At 38.2% G+C, this 18,756-nt stretch overlaps 4 protein-coding genes across 5 annotated transcripts; 1 reads left to right on the forward strand and 3 right to left on the reverse strand.

The window, feature by feature from the left end:
- The first annotated feature begins 772 nt into the window (after positions 1–772).
- Positions 773–3,786, forward strand: gjb3 (gap junction protein beta 3). Its single transcript, XM_056767707.1, has 2 exons — positions 773–1,273; positions 1,787–3,786. Exon 2 carries the CDS (start codon positions 1,854–1,856, stop codon positions 2,799–2,801), a length of 948 nt encoding a protein of 315 aa, XP_056623685.1. The 5' UTR covers positions 773–1,273; positions 1,787–1,853; the 3' UTR covers positions 2,802–3,786.
- Positions 3,787–4,806: 1,020 nt separating this feature from the next.
- Positions 4,807–8,577, reverse strand: hmgcl (3-hydroxy-3-methylglutaryl-CoA lyase). The gene is made up of 8 exons (XM_056767871.1): positions 8,479–8,577; positions 8,286–8,369; positions 7,942–8,049; positions 7,696–7,791; positions 7,282–7,430; positions 6,518–6,770; positions 6,046–6,171; positions 4,807–5,832 (listed from the first exon to the last, which is right to left on the reverse strand). Exons 1-8 carry the CDS (start codon positions 8,575–8,577, stop codon positions 5,731–5,733), a joined length of 1,017 nt encoding a protein of 338 aa, XP_056623849.1. The 3' UTR covers positions 4,807–5,730.
- Positions 8,578–8,878: 301 nt separating this feature from the next.
- On the reverse strand, positions 8,879–12,698 carry zbtb8a (zinc finger and BTB domain containing 8A). The gene is made up of 4 exons (XM_056768138.1): positions 12,380–12,698; positions 10,598–11,445; positions 9,784–9,953; positions 8,879–9,675 (listed from the first exon to the last, which is right to left on the reverse strand). Exons 1-4 carry the CDS (start codon positions 12,442–12,444, stop codon positions 9,364–9,366), a joined length of 1,395 nt encoding a protein of 464 aa, XP_056624116.1. The 5' UTR covers positions 12,445–12,698; the 3' UTR covers positions 8,879–9,363.
- A 262-nt stretch (positions 12,699–12,960) lies between these two features.
- gale (UDP-galactose-4-epimerase) lies at positions 12,961–18,348 on the reverse strand. 2 transcript variants are annotated; one of them, XM_056767970.1, is made up of 11 exons: positions 18,208–18,348; positions 17,559–17,687; positions 16,998–17,110; positions 16,613–16,726; positions 15,909–16,085; positions 15,712–15,825; positions 15,558–15,624; positions 13,924–14,009; positions 13,729–13,806; positions 13,455–13,569; positions 12,961–13,329 (listed from the first exon to the last, which is right to left on the reverse strand). In XM_056767970.1, exons 2-11 carry the CDS (start codon positions 17,677–17,679, stop codon positions 13,265–13,267), a joined length of 1,050 nt encoding a protein of 349 aa, XP_056623948.1. In that variant the 5' UTR covers positions 17,680–17,687; positions 18,208–18,348; the 3' UTR covers positions 12,961–13,264. The 2 variants fall into 2 exon arrangements, with proteins under 2 accessions (XP_056623948.1, XP_056623946.1); XM_056767968.1 differs by having other exon boundaries at positions 16,998–17,113.
- Positions 18,349–18,756: the final 408 nt, after the last annotated feature.

Consider the following 18,756-nt stretch of genomic DNA (forward strand, 5'->3'; position numbering starts at 1 on the left):
GAGAAAGATATTTGGAAGAAGGCTAATAACCAAACAGATATTGCCCCACATCAACTCACATAGTAGGAAAAATTACTTTTGAAGAATGTAGAACAGCAAACAGTTCTGTGGCACTTTTGACTCCCATTACAATGTGGGGCAACATCTGTCTATAAGCATTCTTCCAAATATCTTTCTCTGTTTATCAGAACAAAGAAATGTATACATATTTGGAACAACTCGAAGGTGATTAACTGATTTTAATTTTTGGGTAAAGTATCCCTTCAACACTATAGAGTTCACATTTTTTACGCCTGAATCATAAAACCCACCCCACCACAGGCTTGGCATCCTACAGAGGTATTTAGGCATGAGTCAGAAGGCTCTCCACGTGTTCAAACAGAATCTCTCCTGCTTCGCTTTGAAGGTGAAGAACTCCAGTTCAAGTCACTATTCATATACGAGAATAAAGTTTTAGGGAAATCTAATGCCTTAACCAAACAAACAAGGGATTTCCCAACATCCATAGACCTAAAGCAACATTTACTGAAAACAAATGAATTACACACACCAATTAGAATCGTATTCCTGGCAGAAAACAACGAAGTTGTCTGACAAAGAATGCAAAATGGAAAATGTATGAACGTTCACCCTGTTTCTCCTGTTTAGACAAACATCCTGTCCCGACAGACCCGCTAGACAGTGTTGTTTCTTAGCAACAAAAAAACACCCCAGAAGTTGTTGGTTCAGTACTAGGTGTTGTCTATTACATGAGAGCGGATCAGAGACTTCCAAGGACAAGTATGAACAGAGCCGCCGCCGGCACAAGATAGGAACACAACAAACCCACTAACACGCAAAGTGTGTTGACATTGCTGTCCAAACAAAGCGAGTCTTATTTATCGCATAAGATGGAAATGTTACTAGGGAAGACTATTTTGTTTGCCCCACAAAACACACTGTTGTTTATTCGACAATATTAATAGGTTTTAAAAGAATCTTTCACGGAGTCATTCGGCTTCATAAAGTTTACAGTCTCCTCAAAGGCAAACTTGTAAAGCTTCATTTATTTCTGCATTTAACACGCTGTGTATCACGAGGAAGAGATTTGGAGAGCGTTTTACGCTCCTGACTTCTGTGAGTTTTCCACAAACCAGTGTTCTCGAGCCTAAAACCCGAACTCCACCCTCACGATCTCTCGAGGCGTGTTACCACAGCTCAGATCCACAGAGGAGAGGAACGGAGATCTTCAAAGCTGCGTTTCTTTACCTTTTGAGCGACTTATACTTCAAAAGTAAGTCAATTATTCCTATTTTTCCTATTTCGTTGTATGTTATACGCGTTGCTTCAAATATAAAGTATTTAATGAACATATGGGCTTTTATAATGACCGCGTAACAGCACATATTTTGTGACACAGTTTGGAAATGATGTTGCAATGTCCATTAATATTTCCGAGCTTTACGAAATGTTACAAAAACGGAGTAATGCGCAACACAGAAGGGGAAAAGAGAGATGACACTATCAATATGGCTTTACTTTGCCTGAAGTTTACACAAAACAACTCAGCGGATTATGGCATATAAACTGTTGTACAATGATGGTTCACGTTGTCTTTATAATCTAAAATTCATTACCATAATGAATACGTTTTACATATTCAGTTTCCTTCTTGATATTTGACAGCCTCTTTCTGCAGAACAATATTTAATGCCACGTGGTCTGGGCTTTTAACAAAGCTGTAAGTTGTATGTACACGAAACACACTTTTATTTTTAAAAACACGTTTCTTTTTATCTGTCTCTAGGATGCTTTAGTGGTACTTATATTTCTGAGATCACTACTTCAGAGGAAGACAACAAGAGCTCTGAGCTATGGACTGGAACACATTTCAAGCCCTGCTCAGCGGGGTGAACAAATACTCCACTGCCTTCGGCCGCATCTGGCTCTCTGTAGTTTTTGTGTTTAGAGTCATGGTTTACGTTGTAGCTGCAGAGAGAGTTTGGGGGGACGAGCAGAAAGACTTCGACTGCAACACCAAACAACCCGGCTGCGCCAACGTGTGCTATGACTACTTCTTCCCAATGTCCCACATCCGTTTGTGGGCCTTGCAACTCATCTTCGTCACCTGTCCGTCGTTGATGGTGGTGATGCATGTGAAGTACCGCGAGGAGCGCGAAAAGAAATATCGCGCCAAACACGGCGAAAACACCAAGCTCTACGAAAATGCTGGGAAGAAGCACGGCGGACTGTGGTGGACGTACTTGATCAGCCTTTTTGTGAAGACGAGCATAGAGATCACCTTCCTTTATATTCTCCATTACATCTACGACAGTTTCTACCTGCCACGCTTGGTTAAATGCGATGTGTTGCCCTGTCCCAACATTGTGGACTGTTACATAGGCCGGCCCACGGAGAAAAGGGTCTTCACCTACTTCATGGTTGGTGCGTCAGCGCTGTGTATCGTGCTAAGTGTCTGCGAGATCATCTATCTCATCTCCAAACGCTTAATTCGCTGCACCAACAAGTTAAGAAAGGACCACAGAAGCGGCACGCCAATTCACGGACGATACAGAGATGAGGACAGTAACTGCACTCTTCCCATGCATGAGCTGGACGGCAAACCGGAATACAAACCTGAGTACAAACCCGAGTCTAAATCAGAGTTTAGGCCTGAGTATAAACATGAGTCTACAACACAGTCAAAATCGGAGCTCAAGCCAACGTTCAAGCCAGCTTACAGGCTTACAAGTGTGGATATGAGAGCTTCTGCTCCAAATCTCTCTTTACCTATGTATAAAATGCAGTCCGACATCCTCTAGAAATTGAGAGGGTCATGCTGAACTGAATAGGGTGCTTCCTTTATTAAGTATTTACAAAGTCATCTGGGTGCATAAACAAGCATTTCTAACTCTTTGAATCTCAAAGGAAATGGTTTCTTTCATCTTGTGCTGACATACTTGAAAACGGCGTTGGGTCCTTGTCATTTAGATGGTTCGTGAAATACTGTACGCCTGTTTCAGGAAATGGTGCCTTGGAAATACCACTTGCAGGAAGTGTTGTCCCGGAAATACCAGGGATTATGAGTCTTGCCCAGTGGCGCGACTGTAATTAACCAAGATTGTTTTTAATGACTCTTACATGACTGCTACAACTGGGATCAAACCTGGAGTCTTTTGAATACCTGCCTATAGATAGGCTCCAATATCAGATCAAACTACTGCCTTTTATTCATTGTAAATAAGAATATTTACTTTAAAAGTAAAGTAAATGAATTTGTCTGCTTTAAATGAGTTTTCTTTTTGTTTGTTATTCTTTTGGTTAAAGCATTTCTTTGTTAAAGAAGAACTAAAGAGAAAATCCCGCTGGAGTTGTCAAATGACCAGACACACCTTACATGCAAACCACACCTTCACACGCAGACAAAAAATGGAATCGTGGCGCATTTCATACGTCATGTTTTGTGTCTGGGTTTCACATTTGTTACAGAGATCAAATCAAAAAGTTTCGATATAAAATAACTGCTCAGATTCATGGAGTCTGATGAAAATGTAGAGGTAGATCAAAGATATACTGTAGCAGTTTCCATAAAATGGTGACCTGCTCTTATTATCAGCTTTAAAAAAGTACTACCCACCCTACAACACAGGAAATGTTATTTTACACAACATTATTTTTTAAGGATTTGATTCTGAAAAGATTGTGTATTTTTCTACTTATATGTCTTTATCCCTGAATTATTCTGATATCAGTAATTTTGTAATGCTTGTCAATTTTGATACTGTACAAATAAAGTTTATAAATATATATTTTAAGCTGGCATTTTTAAGACAAAAATGATCTTCAACAAAGACGTTTCAAAACAGGAAACATATAGATTACAGTGAGGTGAATAAATCACGCGTGGAACGTGAAGATGATTATTAAAAACTATACAAAAGTCACTCTTAGTCACACAAATTACACAACTTAAATCTAAATGGGGATTTTATATCATGCCGATCTACATACATTTTTTCTGATATATATTGAAATCAATATATCCATCTGTTTTTATTTTTTTGAGTTTCCTTGTTATTAATAAGTGAATAGAATACATCATGGTTACACAGTACAAAAAAATTTGCCTCTCAAAAGGAGGCTTACTTTCAAATAAAACATAGGATACAACCTTACTTAGTCCACATCAGACATAGTCTTTAACGCTCAACACACAAACCTTAGAAATGGTGACATGAACAAACCCCCTAAAGTAAAAAGATGAACTAATTTCACCACATAAATAACTACAGTAACACCACCACGAAAGGAAACATTGAGTATGTAATCTAAAATATGAAAGTGCACTTCTTTTGCTTCAGAGAAAATGTAGAATTTTAACTAAAAACAATTTACCGTGTAATTAAATGTAATAACTGGAGCACGTTAATAAGCTGTAATGATTACTTGTCTTCATGACAAATAACAGGTCAGTTTTGAAATAGGTCAAGTGATTTATCAAGGTAAACTCAAAGTTTCTAGGAAATCCTACACAAACTCAAAACACTTAACAGAGTTAAGTTATTAACTTTTCACTTCATTCTAAAAATTTTTCCTGTTGGTTAGGGCTACAACTACTCCACAAATTGCGTGAACATACTGACCGGTTCAACCAGTTTAGCAGCCATCTTTAAAATAGAAGTACTTTGTGCTAGAACGGGAAGAATCTTTTTTATTTAGTTAGTACCGTATCACAAACAAAATCGTTTTCCCCCTTTTGTTAATGCTACAAGGTGTGACCTCACCAACAATATGAAAGCCATACAAAAATGTACACTGCACATCACCTGATTTTTCAACTGTTTTTAATACATTGAAATGAATCATTTTGTACAATTCAAAAGTACAAAAGATTCAATTCACATTTATTAAATAGTAATATTTCACAAAATAATGTCAGCCAACACAACAAAGAAATTATAAAATATAATTTCACCAATGTGGCAAATGCCAAGAATATATCAAAGGATGTCTACATGCATCCAGGAATTACAGTACTCTCTCACTCACTAATGAAACCGGTACTGTTTTGTTAAGAGATTCATTTACAGAGAATGTTTTACCGGGCATAATCCTCCATTAACACTCCCAATCTAATTTTCAGTTTACTTCCTACAGAAGTAAAATAGATGCTGCCAAAGAGATTAAAACAAAGCATTTTTGCAGTTCCTTTAATCTTAATGGGAATGTTATGACCGATTGTTAACGTGTTTTACCGAATGTGATTGGTAATGACGGATATTTCCGTTTCTTAATCATGTCAAATGACTTGAAGCCTAATAACTATGACTGTGTTAGGTTTCATTGTCTAAAGGTCAAGCTCTGCATTAGCAATAATGCAAGAGGCTAAGAGCAAAGAGACGTGTTCATGTATCATTCATAACATTTTATGAAATCAAACAGTATCTATCTGGCATTTGTTCCCTTAGTGTTGAGTCATCCTATTCAAGAACCATATAAAACATCTAATTCATTTCTTTAAAATATAAATACACACTAGAAGCCTGTTACCAAAAATCAAGGCACAAAATAATAGTTTGGGACTGTCTGATTGTTGCTTATGTGACCCACCAGAAATGTACAGATGAAGACCTGTTCAGTCTAGCTGTGTCGACTAACACTGTACTTATTTAAGACATTTTACTTTTTATCAAAGGGCAACAATGGTTGCATTAATCATATCAGATACAATAATGACCAGAATCACTAATTTCACAGCTTGCACGAGGCCTGAGCTACTTTTGAATTTGTCCTTCTGTTGAGTGATCTACAGATGTATGAGCCAGCATCCATTAGTTTGGGAAGGTCCACTCCCTGAAACACAAAAAACGTGACTTCAACATTTTAAATGCATAACCGGATGCCCTTGTAAGTTTTAAAATATGACAAATTATTTTTCTGTTTAGAGCAATACATGTTTTAATAATAATTTTAGCACAATTTAAAGGCAGTACAACAAATGAACTTCAACTCAATTTAACTCATCAGCTCATTATTATAGTTAATAATGTAAAAAGCTAAACTTACAGTATGGATTCCTAGTCCATTCAACATATAGACTACATCCTCTGTTGAAACATTCCCAGATGCCCCCTGGGCATAAGGGCAGCCACCCAGCCCAGCGACAGAGGAGTCCACAACACTTATCCCATTCTAAACAGAGAAAAAAATGGTGTCGTTTATTTTAATGGTAGCTCATTTTAGGCATTTTTTGTAATTCATAGGTCAGAATGTACGGAATGAATGGCACTTCTCTGACTGTGGAATTTTAACGACCTCTTTGAGCACAAGGTCAATGAAGTTCATATAAAGGTATAAACGTCTTATAAAAGTAAACGAAGAGCTAAACACAGTAAAACAAACACACTGTGTATACAAGGTGTATATCTCAACTATGAAAGGCAATGAAAAAGTAAGAAGTACATTATGCAGATGTGCATCAGAACACAGGCAGAGAAGTACAAAACACGTCGTTACAGACACGATCTGACACACACACCTGTAATGCTACGAGTATGTTAGCCAGCGCTTGTCCGTACGTATCATGACAGTGAACAGCCAAAGCCTCCACAGGAACTTCTTTCTTTACGGCATTCAACATATCCACCATGCCCCCTGGTGTGCCCACTCCGATGGTATCACCAAGTGAAATCTCATAACATCCCATAGAGTAAAGTCGCTTAGCAACCTCTGCTACTTTGTTGGGCGATACCTTCCCTTCATACGGACAGCCGAGCACACATGACACATAGCTGCGGAAAAAAAAGACCAGGGAAAAAAAGACAAAGCAAGAATTTTCAGGAATAGAAATTTTGACGATACCAAAACCCTATTATTAAATGATCCTAAAACTAAAAGCATGTAAAAACGTAAGTATTGTGTTCTTTGAAGTATTCCAGATCTGCAAACATTACATTATTTTGTTAATCTGTCCAGATTGTTCGGTTTTACATTTTGGCAAATAAATGCAAAAAACAATACATTTTTCATGAGGAATTAGGGAGAAATGTTCACGGAATGAAACAAACTTCAAATTTTACGTAAACACATACAGTACCTACAAATACTAAATTATAAAAAAATGTAGGCGTGGTCTCTTATTTTTTCTATATGTGAAAAGTGCCTTGTGTCAAAAATTCAGTTGTCATAGAAATAATAACGTGTTTATTTTAAGCAAAATACAGTTTTATAAATGTTCTTGACAGGTAAATTACTCACTAATTATTCTGTAACAAAGTAGCCTAATATACGCAGTCTTCTTACCCTCTTACAGGAATTCCCTCCTGTTTGGCTGCTTTCATGACCTCCTCAAAACGCAGAAGACTTTCCTCCACTGAACAGTTGATGTTCTTCTTACTGAAGAGCTCTGAGGCAGCACCAAATATTGCCACCTCTTTTGCACCAGCCTTCAGCTGATAAATATAACCAACCAAACAAAATCATGATCCCTTGAAAAACAAAGCAAAACACAAGTACCCCGTAGCACAAAAACACAGTGCATATCAGTGCCAAATGATCTACTGCTGGGCAATTCCAGCGTTATTGACGTGACATAAAAATACTCAGATTATAAATTTGTTTTGATTATATTAAACCATCTGTTTATATTATACAGAATCCTGAAGCAATAATACTCAATGAATGGAGACGGGATGCCTCTTTATAGAATATACTCACAGCAGCCTGGAAACCCTTCAGATTAGGGGTCAAAACAGGGTAATTTACGCCGGGTTTCATATGAAGCCCACGCATCACTTCCCCTTGATCAGCCATCTGCCAATTACAGTAAATTCAGATGAAAAGATTATCTACAATGAATGTTTACATGAAACATCATACAAATGCCTTTTTCTCAGAATTCAATATTTAAATTTAACCTCGATTTCAATAAATGAAATGCTTGTGTGCCTTGTTGCATCTTACCTGAGGGACCCACTTAGGTGAAACAAAGCTTGTGGCCTCAATGACAGGAAGTCCAGCCTCAGACAGCATGTGGATCAGGTGGATCTTAACCTCGGTGGCAACGACTGTCTGTTAGAAGCAGAGTTTACAGTATATGTCAAAACTGATATAAACCCTTAGTGCTATTATTATTGCGTAGTTGTGGCATGTTGCTGAAGAATTGTAAAATAAACAAACACACTTTGGCAATATAGTAAGTGCATAATCATGCTATTAAATTGCATTTAAATTGAAACTGCTATTCCCGTTGAATGCGTGTTACCGATACTGTTCAAAGAAGTTTTAATGCAAACTGGAGTATTTACCTTCTCATTCTGCAGCCCATCTCGGGGTCCAACCTCCACAATCTTCACTCTCTCTGGAAGTGACTGAGTCGCAGACAGACTGACCTGTCAGAACACAACATATACACGGACACAAGCGCAAATATAAACAGACTAAGTTAACGTAACATCACCACATTCACCCCATAAAACAAGGCATGTACGATAAACTTACGGCTCGGAGCGCAGCGATAGCAGCGGAACGCAGAACGGGCGGGTAAACACGAACAGAAGCGAAAGGACCAGCACCAACCCTCATCATGATCGCCGCCATCTTTACACGCCCCCTTACCGTGACGCGTGAGCTACAGCGATATTACGGGTCAGCTATCAGGAGCCTCGTCGTCATTCTTTTGATGCGATAATCAAAATCTCGGCCCAGGACCGACAGATAACTTATTAAATTGATCACCCTTTAATTAGCTATTATTATTTTTAATAATATAAAATATATTTTCTTTTGTCTAAATAATAATCACACAAACAAATGTGATATCAAAAAGCGAGTGTAAGACAATCACACTTATTCAATATTTTATTGTTCTGAAAAAAATATGTTCAGCATATGACTGGTATTGTATAGTTGTTTTTGGAAAGGTTTTGACATAAATAAGAAAAACACACAACAAAAAGTAGGCAAATGACACTTTGAATCCATGCAACACAGTACACAAAATGATATAGGCTACGTTTACCCTCGTCTTAACTAAGTGTGAAAACTGAAAGCTGATGTAAAAATGTATGATCAATGACGATAACATCAGAACGTCAGAAAATTCTGTCCCATTTGTATTGTGTTGAACCACACTGTCCATTTCTCCTATAGGCCTACATGTCTTTTGAAATAACCTATATATATTTTCTTTTTTTAATTACAGAAATATACTTTTATAAAAGCACTTTAATACTTCATATATTTAATGAGAAAATCTTATTTTACAAAATGCCCAAGCATCTCTCATATGAAATTATAATTCACGAAACTGTCCAGAAGTCTCATCCTTCTTCTTTGTGGACACACCCCTCACACACATAAATAAAAAAATCACCACCATCATCATCACTTTCCACTAGTGTCCTCATCGCTATCTTCGACTTCTTGGATGATGAGATCTGTGCCTGAATCCTCTGCGAGATCATCATCGTCCATGGCCCATGTCATTTCTCTGTCCTCACTCGTCTCTTCTTCCACCCCCAACAACAGGCCTTCCTTCTCGCCGTCTTCATCTGTGACTAACTCGCTATAACCGCTCTCCTGAATGCAAACATCACACAGTCTGTATCTACGAGTTCCCTCGCTCACCACTCGTCCATTGATCTCAGTTACGTGCCGTTTGCACTTTCTGCATACCAGCTTACGGGCCTGGTGGATCTTTGGAACACAAGTGTTGAAAAAGGACAAGTTCATTTTTAGATCACACATGGGTTTGGGTGAACTTTGCCTGGAGCAAGTATGTGTGAAGTTGAGTGCGTTTCTCACCGTCTCAAAGTGGCTGCGCAGGTGTTCCAGACGGGTAAAACGCTTGCTGCAGGCCTGACAGGGGTACGGACGCTCCCCTGTGTGACAGCGCAGGTGACGCTTCAAATCGGCCTTCCTCTTTACTGTGTGCGTGCAGAAAGGACATTTGTAACGCATTGATGGAGTGGAATCTGAAAGAGAAATGGACAATGAGACAAAGATTCATTTCAGATATTGCAACATCAAAGAACCATTCAAAGGGCTACAAGCCTGAAACCTCAAGTGAACAAAACCTTCTGTATACTATTTATGCATCAAACTTTCAGAAACATCCCATCCTATTATTTTACTGTTTATAAAAAGCTTTTAAGTAACACAAACACTGAAATGACAAAAACGCCAATGTCCCTAATACCCATAAAACAGGTGTCTTAAAAGGATAGTTCACCTAAAAACACAAAAAAAATGTATTTGAAAGAATGCTTGTTACCAAACAGTGCTCGGACCATATTGACTACCATAGTAGGAAAAATTACTTCTGTCGAACACAAAATAAAAATATTTTGAAGTTCTGGGGCACTTTTTACACATTCTTCGAAATATCTTATTTTCTGTTCTATTGAAAGGTAGTCATACAGGTTTGAAATTACCAAGGAGTGAGTAAATGATGCCAGAATTTTCCGTTGTGGGTGAACTATCCCTTTAAATTGAAATAAATTAAAACGTAGGTTTGAATAGGAGAGAGAAAACATTGTTAGGCTTAGTACAAAAATAAATATAAGAAATGTGCAATACTTATTGTATACATATGCCATCTCAGCAGATCGGTGCTCACCTTTATTAAACACCCCAACCACCCCAACAATGGATGGCAGGCTGGCGTACAGCTCATCTGCTTTTTGAGAGCAGTGTGATACAACCCCCTGTAGGTCAATGAGAGAAGTGTCTTCAGTTACCAAGCGACTGGTGGCAGTTCTCTTCCTGCTTCCTCTTCTCCTGCATTCAGGAAGCACAGGGCTGAACTGCTCCTCATCAATTTGAGACTCTAGACTTGGATGTGGAGAAGAATTCTGCTGTAGCCCTGATGGCTCTGGGCTGGACGCTATGGCTCCTGTGATGTCTTCTTTGATATGGTCCTCCTCTTGATGCTCCCAGAGTCTGGTCTGAGAGCTCATGTTTACATCACACAAGGTGGAGGGCTCGATGACATTCTCACGTCTGTCATGGGACCGCTCCATGCTGTCCGACAGACACAGGTATCGCCCCTCACCATCTTCTTTTGCACTGATGTCGAGAAAAGATTTAATGAAGGTCTTGCAGTAGGAAATGACATCATTCATCTGCAGGTAGCTGGCGGCTGACATCACCTCTATTACATTGGAGCTGTTGAGCTCCAGGTGACCAGAGTAAATAAAGTCCAGGATGATGGAGAAAATTTCTGAGCTGAAGACATCAAAAGAAGCATTTACTGACTCCAGAGTGTCTTTAGCTCCCTGAGACAACAACATCCGGAAGTATCCGCTGCTGCCATATAGGACGTTACGATGTGCTCTGAAAATCTGACCCTCCACCAATATGTTGCAGTCACAAAACAATTCCTGTTGCCTCTGCTGGTCCAGTTGTTTTAGCAAACAACTCTGGTGAATGGCTGACATATCTGCACTGGTCCATTTGTGAATAGACCTGAAAAACAAACAAATTTTGTCACTTCAAATAACTTTTAATTTAAATATGACGACTTTTCTTGTTTTTATAATGCCGTCATGCTCTTGCTTTCTGTGACGTGACGGCTTCACGAGAAAGCCGCAAAGCCCCGCCTACAGTGATGTGATTGGATGAAACATCTGTCAGTCGCACGCGTTCGCTGTGGAAGGGGCAACACCCGACTTTGCGCATCGGGCAACGAGGGAGAGAAAGAGAAACAAGGGAGAGGGAGAAATACTGAAAGAGGGTGTGAAGAAGATAATCGCGTGATTGGTAAAATTGTAAACATTGCGCTACCGAATAATAAGAGCTTCTTGCCGTTATACATCTCTCCATCATTCATCTCCCCCGCAGCACGGATACACAAATACAGGAAAACTGGGTTACATTCATATATCAATAATTAAATAACCAAATTAAAACAAAGCCGCAAATAACGCAGCAACACGGTAAATGCTCAAAAGTCAGTCGTAAGATGAAAGTCCTTGCGCCCTTTATGTGCAAAACGCCCGCTGTTAAATTCAACAGTATAAAGTAGTGCCAGATATTGCACACGCATTAAACGAAATTCAAACATTTACTACAGGTAGAATTCCTTTACAAAGCATTGTCTTACACTGTAAAATAAACCTGTCAGTCACAGATAAGGGAATAAAGACATTAGGGTGTCGTCCTGTCGTCCGTGAGCCGCCCACCGAACTGAGCACATCTGAAAACCTCCCAGGATGGATTTTTAACCGCAAAACACCCGGTTTTGCAAAGTCCCCCCAGCACACTTGTCATATTTAGTATTAGGGTCGGTTCACCTGAGCTAGGACGACACCCAGGTCGGCTCTGAGCCTCGTGTCGGTCCCCGTAGCCCGCCCTCTTTTTACCCGGGCACCGTTTCCCATCTCTCAAACACAATACTTACGCATGCCCTGCTTCACCCGCGCTCCGGTAGGGTCTACATGTCCCACTTTCACAAACCATCTCCATTTCTCTGTGTGTACTTTGGATGTATTTCTCCAGATTTTGTTATCAGGGCGAACGGCGTTCACTTCCTGCTTTGCCCGAAAGACCGAAACCCGTTTGTGCTGGAAAAACGTTCTGCTGACGTGGGTGTCCGGAGCGCCCGGGACCGGAGAACTGCTTAAAGCACACGCGCCCCCGTACAGTCGACCCAGCCCGTTCGCCGGATTCTGGCCGTGCAAATTATTAAATGTCCAGTTTTATCATTCTCATCATATTATGTTTTTTTGAGCACTTATAGTTGACCCGCCCGTATCTCACAGGAAACAGCGCCACTGACATGACAGGGTGCGATGCTCGTTTTTTTACAATTTCGTACATTTTATAAGATTTTGTCGTGAAATATTTATTTAGTCTTTATAAGATGAAAAATAACTACAGGTACAATAAATTAAACAGACTTCATAAGAATTATAATAACCCAATGCTGGATGAAAAAGGATCAAAATACAATAAACAAGAGAACACAGAATCACATTGAAATCAAATGAAATAAATTTATTATAGGAAAGTATAAATTATTTTGGGTTATAAATAGGTTATCTCATTCAGTTTACATTGATAAAAACTGAGATGAAGTGACTTTTGTAAATTAGAAATTATTAGGCAAAATGTTGTATTTGCTGGAAATTAAATCAATTCGGCTTCAGATCTGTTGTAGTATAATAAATGTACATAAAATAAAAGACTATATATATATATAAAACCAAGACTTCATGTTGCATTTTGGCCCAGATCTTTGTCATAGAAGGAATTCCCTTCATGCAAGGGTCTGAAATCCTCACTTTCAAGGCACTGTTCCGTTACTGAATCCTGTAGGATTCTTGGATTGCCAGCGCCATAGATCCTCACCTGTGTTATCAGATAAAACAGTCAATAAGCTTTCAGTACCCATTATAGTGGGTATGTAGCCTAGAGAAGAAAAACATCTATTCATGGAAAACCACAGAATTAAAATGACCCCGTTTTCCACTCACACATTCTCTCCAAGTCATATTCAGCTTTCCAGCTCAGCTCTTTCTCTGCCAGACTGGGATCAGCATAGCAAGAGGCTATATCCCCGCTCCGCCGAGGAGCAATCTGATAGGCAATCTGGAATCAGAAAGAAATGCTACCACTTAAAAGAACACTGGCCCCAAACATATATATATCAGCATGTTAAAACATAATTTGCAAAGATGAACTTTGATCTCTGAGGTATTGAAGAAGACCATTTCAGTTGTTCATAATGTTGTTTAAATCCCCCCTCACCTTTCGACCTGAGGCCTTTTCCATTGCTTTCACCATCTCTAGCACTGAGTAGCCTGTACCTGTGCCCAGGTTATAAACCTACACAGATAAAAAATCTAATCAGATTTATATCTTGACAATAACAGACAGACATGCAAAAAAACGTTGTACATTGTACATACAAACAGAATAAAAGAGGAAGAGATAATGTTATACCTTACAGCCACAACTGTCCTTTAGTTTCCTGAGGGCAGCTATGTGCCCCTTTGCTAAATCCACAACATGGATGTAATCTCTCACACCTATCAAGGTAAAAAAAATTAGAGTGAAAAAAATGTTGTTGTACTTACATTAGGCCATGCAACTGATTCATCACCATTAATCACACCTTGAAAAAAGTTTGTGTTTACATATTACAGTATATGTCTGTGTACCATTTCCTGTAATTTTGTATTTATAAAAACATACACATACATGCATACATTAAAAAAATATATAAAAATGTAATAAGCATTTATATATAATTTTCCGTATTGATTAATATAAATAAATACATCTAAATATTTAGTAAATATGTATGTACTGTATGTATATGTATACGCTTATAAACACAAAATGAATATGCAGAGCACACAGACAAAAGTATTTGCCCCTACTGGACATTTCTTAAATGATTCCTATCAAACAAATTTGATATTAATATTTTATATATATTACTCAATGAAAACCAGAGTACATTCAAAAGCAGTTTTTAAATGATGGTTTTATTTATTAGGGGAAAAAACAACCCAAACATTTCTGACCCTATATGAAAAAGTAATTGCCCCTCTTGGTAAATCATGAATTAACTGTGATGAATTTAATAACCGAGTTAACTTTCACCAGCCACACTCAAGCCTAATTACTGTCAGACCTGTTGAATCAAGAAATCACTTAAGTAGAACCTGTCTGACAAACTGAAGTAGTCTATAAGATCTCAAATAGCAACACATCATGTCACGATCTAAAGAAATTCAAGAAGCGTCCCAGGAGTGGCCAGCCTTCCAAAATTACTCCAAGAGCACAAGGACAACTCGTCTAGTAGGTCATAAAAGATCCCAGAACAATATCTAAAGAACTTGTTTGCTTTGGATGTACTGCAATGTGTATACACGTTTTAAGGTTAAAAAACGCTGTATTTTCCACATACCATGCATGTATGTATCTCCTCTTTGCCCCCCCTCTCTGAAACGCGCTGATAGTTTACAAAGCTCACCGCTCTGAAAAGCGGGGTGTGCTATGATTGGCAAGTTCACTAGTATGTAGTGATTAGTCGAATACTGCACGGAAATGTAACGCCTCTTACCATATTTTAAACATCAGGTTCCAAAGCAATTGTAGGTGATAGGTAAGCCCACCTTACTTGCGAATACATTTGAACATTCGTGTTACGAACTGACGTAGATTTGCCGGGGTGTGGTTACACAAGGCGTTTCAGGCAGGTCTGGGTGAGCATTTGCTTCTAGATTCTAGCAATTTAACGTGTCTAATAATTGCATGGGCAACTTAAAACACACCAAAGACAAAGAAAAAACACATTTTTCACCCCTTTAATAAATAATACCATCATTTAAAAACTGCCTTTTCTTTTTACTCTGGTTTTCCTTCTGTAATCTAAAAATTAGTTTGATGATCCGGATCATTTAAGCATGACAAATATGCAAAAAAAACAAAAGTAAGGAAGGGGCAAATACTTTTTCACACCACTGTATATTATGAACAAACACTTTTATTCTGGATGTGATTCATCGTGATTAAAGATTGACAGCCCTAATTTATAATTATAATAGTTAAAAATGAACTATTATTACCTGTTCCATCAGGTGTGTTGTAGTCGTTTCCAAACACATTCAGAAAATTTCGCCTGCCAATAGCAACCTGCCTCAAATTGAAAAATAATATTGCTATTGCAATACACAAAAACACACATCGGTCTTCTAAACTTTAACCCGTGGGAAAGATTACCTGAGCAACATAAGGCAGAAGGTTGTTTGGGATTCCTTGTGGATCCTCACCAATCTGCCCTGAGATGTGAGCACCAATGGGATTGAAGTACCTGAGCAGCACAGCATTCCAGTCCTGAAAAAAATTGATCACTCTCACATCTTCCATAGAGACTCAAGGATCCATATTGAAAGTGTCATAACAAACGGGTAAAATACCTTTTTTGCTGTGCATTGGTCCCTAATCATCTCCTCAATGAAGTATTTGGTCTTGCCGTAGGGGTTGGTGCAGCCACCCACTGGATGCTGCTCATCAATGGGAAGTTTCTGGGGATCTCCATAGACAGTAGCTGAGCTGCTAAATACCAGATTACGCACCCCATGAGACTGCATAACCTGGTTAATAAACATAAATGAGACAGTGGGCAATACAATTTTCTTTCAGAGCATTAATACCATTTGTAATGAGATTGCATGCGTAAAATTTGCACACAGCCTAATCTTAAACATTCAGTTTCAAGTATGGATTCCGAATGCATGAACATGATCTATGTCAGGGGTTTTCAAACTTTATGATGCCATGGAGGACCCCCAAATATGATTAACCTTTTGTGAGGGACCCTTTTTCTAAAATATATATCAATCTATATTTTTTCTATGTAAAGAAACTTTTAAAATGTGTGAGATTGATAGTAAATAGGATATTATAAAGACAACACATTGATTCTAAACCTAAATAGTAGGTAACAATTTCACTTTAAGTCCCAAAAAAGAAACTATAGTGAGAAAAACTGGGGGGCCCCTTGCAACCTTCTGGAGACCCCCTGGGGGTCCCCGGAACCCAGTTTGACTACCCCTGATATATGCAATGCATGAGGACAATTTATGCACGGATGCATTTACAGCACAGGCAGACATCTTACCTCCAGGAGATGGATGGTCCCTGTAAGATTGACTTTGTAGTATCGTAAAGGCTGTTCCACTGATTCACCAACAGCTTTAAGTCCAGCAAAGTGCATTACTGCATCAAATGAATGCTAGAAACACAGAGAGCAGACTATTACTTTCTTTAACCAATAGAGGGCACTGTTACATATACTACCACAAAGATATGTTGATCATGGATTTTTTTATTTAAAGAAACAGAACTTTTGTTATATTAGTGACAGAAAAACACAGTTCGGAAGATAAATAGATTACTCTTAAATAAAATAACACATTCACCGTGGCTTAATGTCTTAAGATTGCCTGTTAATGAATATCCAGAGAAAATAACGGATATTTACAAGAGTGTTTATTATTTATAACCTTTTTAAATATTTTCTCAAGTCCAGGTTTATCCAAAAGGTCCAGCTCGTGGAACTCAATCTGAGTGTTAAGAAACTTTTCAACCCTCTGGAGACTCTCAGGAACATCACCCTCTCCTCAACAAAACACACAACACAATGAGAAGGCATTATTACACCGCATTCTGAAAAGACTTGATTCTGATTGCACAATCATGGCATTTAGAGATAAAGTATTTTTGAACAATGATGGCATCAGGTTTTCAAAATCACCCTGTCAGGATTTTTCATGATAATGGCTATTGGTTGTACAGCATCCCTAATAATGTAGATTGAGAATTACATGCATGTCACATGAAACAAAATTTGAGCCAATATATATAAAACATTTGCTTTGTCTTTTCACACCGTCTATTGGTTTTCTTTGAAAAATGTGATTGAACAGCCCACTGTGTGTTCAAAATATGTTAGGTTATAATAATAATAACACAAATTTATGTTTAATTGACAAGGACCCTCTTTATGTTCATAATATCTCTGTAGGTGCCTTAAATGTAGTGTGATTTACAGTAAGTCTGTTTACCTCTGACAGCATTGCTGAAGTTATCAATAACCACAGGGTGATAACCAGCCTCAATGAGCTCCACAACGCAGTGGCTGCCAATGTATCCGCCTCCTCCTGTCACCAGGATCTTCTGACGCATGTTGAGCCCTAAATCACAGTGTAAAGAAACACACTGTAGTGAGTAGGCAGGCTAGATTGTTGTTGACTGGTATGAGGGTGTGTCTTCCCCTTACTATACTGGATTTAAAACTGATCTACGTGGCTACAGACCCTTCACCTGCAGCATCCTGTTTCACAAAGGATATGAATAGAGCTCTTACACTTTCCTAAACAGTTACACCAGAAACTGTACTCTGATACCAATAAAATAATCAACACTCACAAGGATATAAAATATATGATTATTATTTTTCATCTGTGACAGTATTAGAGTTAGATCAGCAGGTCACTTTTACATCTAGTTGCACAGCCAAAGCATTACATCTATAGTAAATTGCTGAAGGGAGGTATATATTATACAAATGCGCTGAGCGTACAAATTAAAAACCAAAAGTAAAAATTGCATTCAGACCAATGAACTTCCTCACCTAGAGGAAAAAGGGACATATCACATGATAGCACAAAATAAAAAAAACTAAATCTACACCTTACGTTTAGATGTACTTACTCTTTTGAATAATGCGGATCAATGAGGTTAAAAAATACTGATAAAACCGAGGGTGTCAGGTCGCAGTGTGACAGGTAGGACGGTGACAGGCGGGTAGAGTTTGCTGAGCTTTATAGGTCTGTTTGGTTTATTCATTCTCGCTTCCTGGTTTCATTGACACGTAGAAGAGTGTGAAGCCGCTACAACACGTCCTGCCTTATTCGCTTGTAAAGAAAAGTCTTTCCAAATGGACCGTTTCCTTAAAATATTTTGTGGTATATTATGATAGACTTTTATGACATATTTTTGTGGGTTCCTTAAAATGATAATCATGTTGAAATCCTCGTAAAGATAAGATGTTTATGCCTGGAAATCTCAGTTAAGGTAAAACTTTAGTGTCATCGTATAAATGCGTTTGTCATCAAGTAATTGTTATAAATAACTTTTCAAATATTTAAATATATATTCTTTAATATTTTTTTTGTTGCAAATAGAAGGTACCACTGTGTAATGGTCTCAACGTGACTTTTATTATGAAAGCCTAATGCCTCATGCGAGTTTTTTTTTTTT

Source organism: Triplophysa dalaica, chromosome 15, assembly GCF_015846415.1.
Source record: "Triplophysa dalaica isolate WHDGS20190420 chromosome 15, ASM1584641v1, whole genome shotgun sequence".
Lineage (NCBI taxonomy): Eukaryota > Metazoa > Chordata > Actinopteri > Cypriniformes > Nemacheilidae > Triplophysa > Triplophysa dalaica.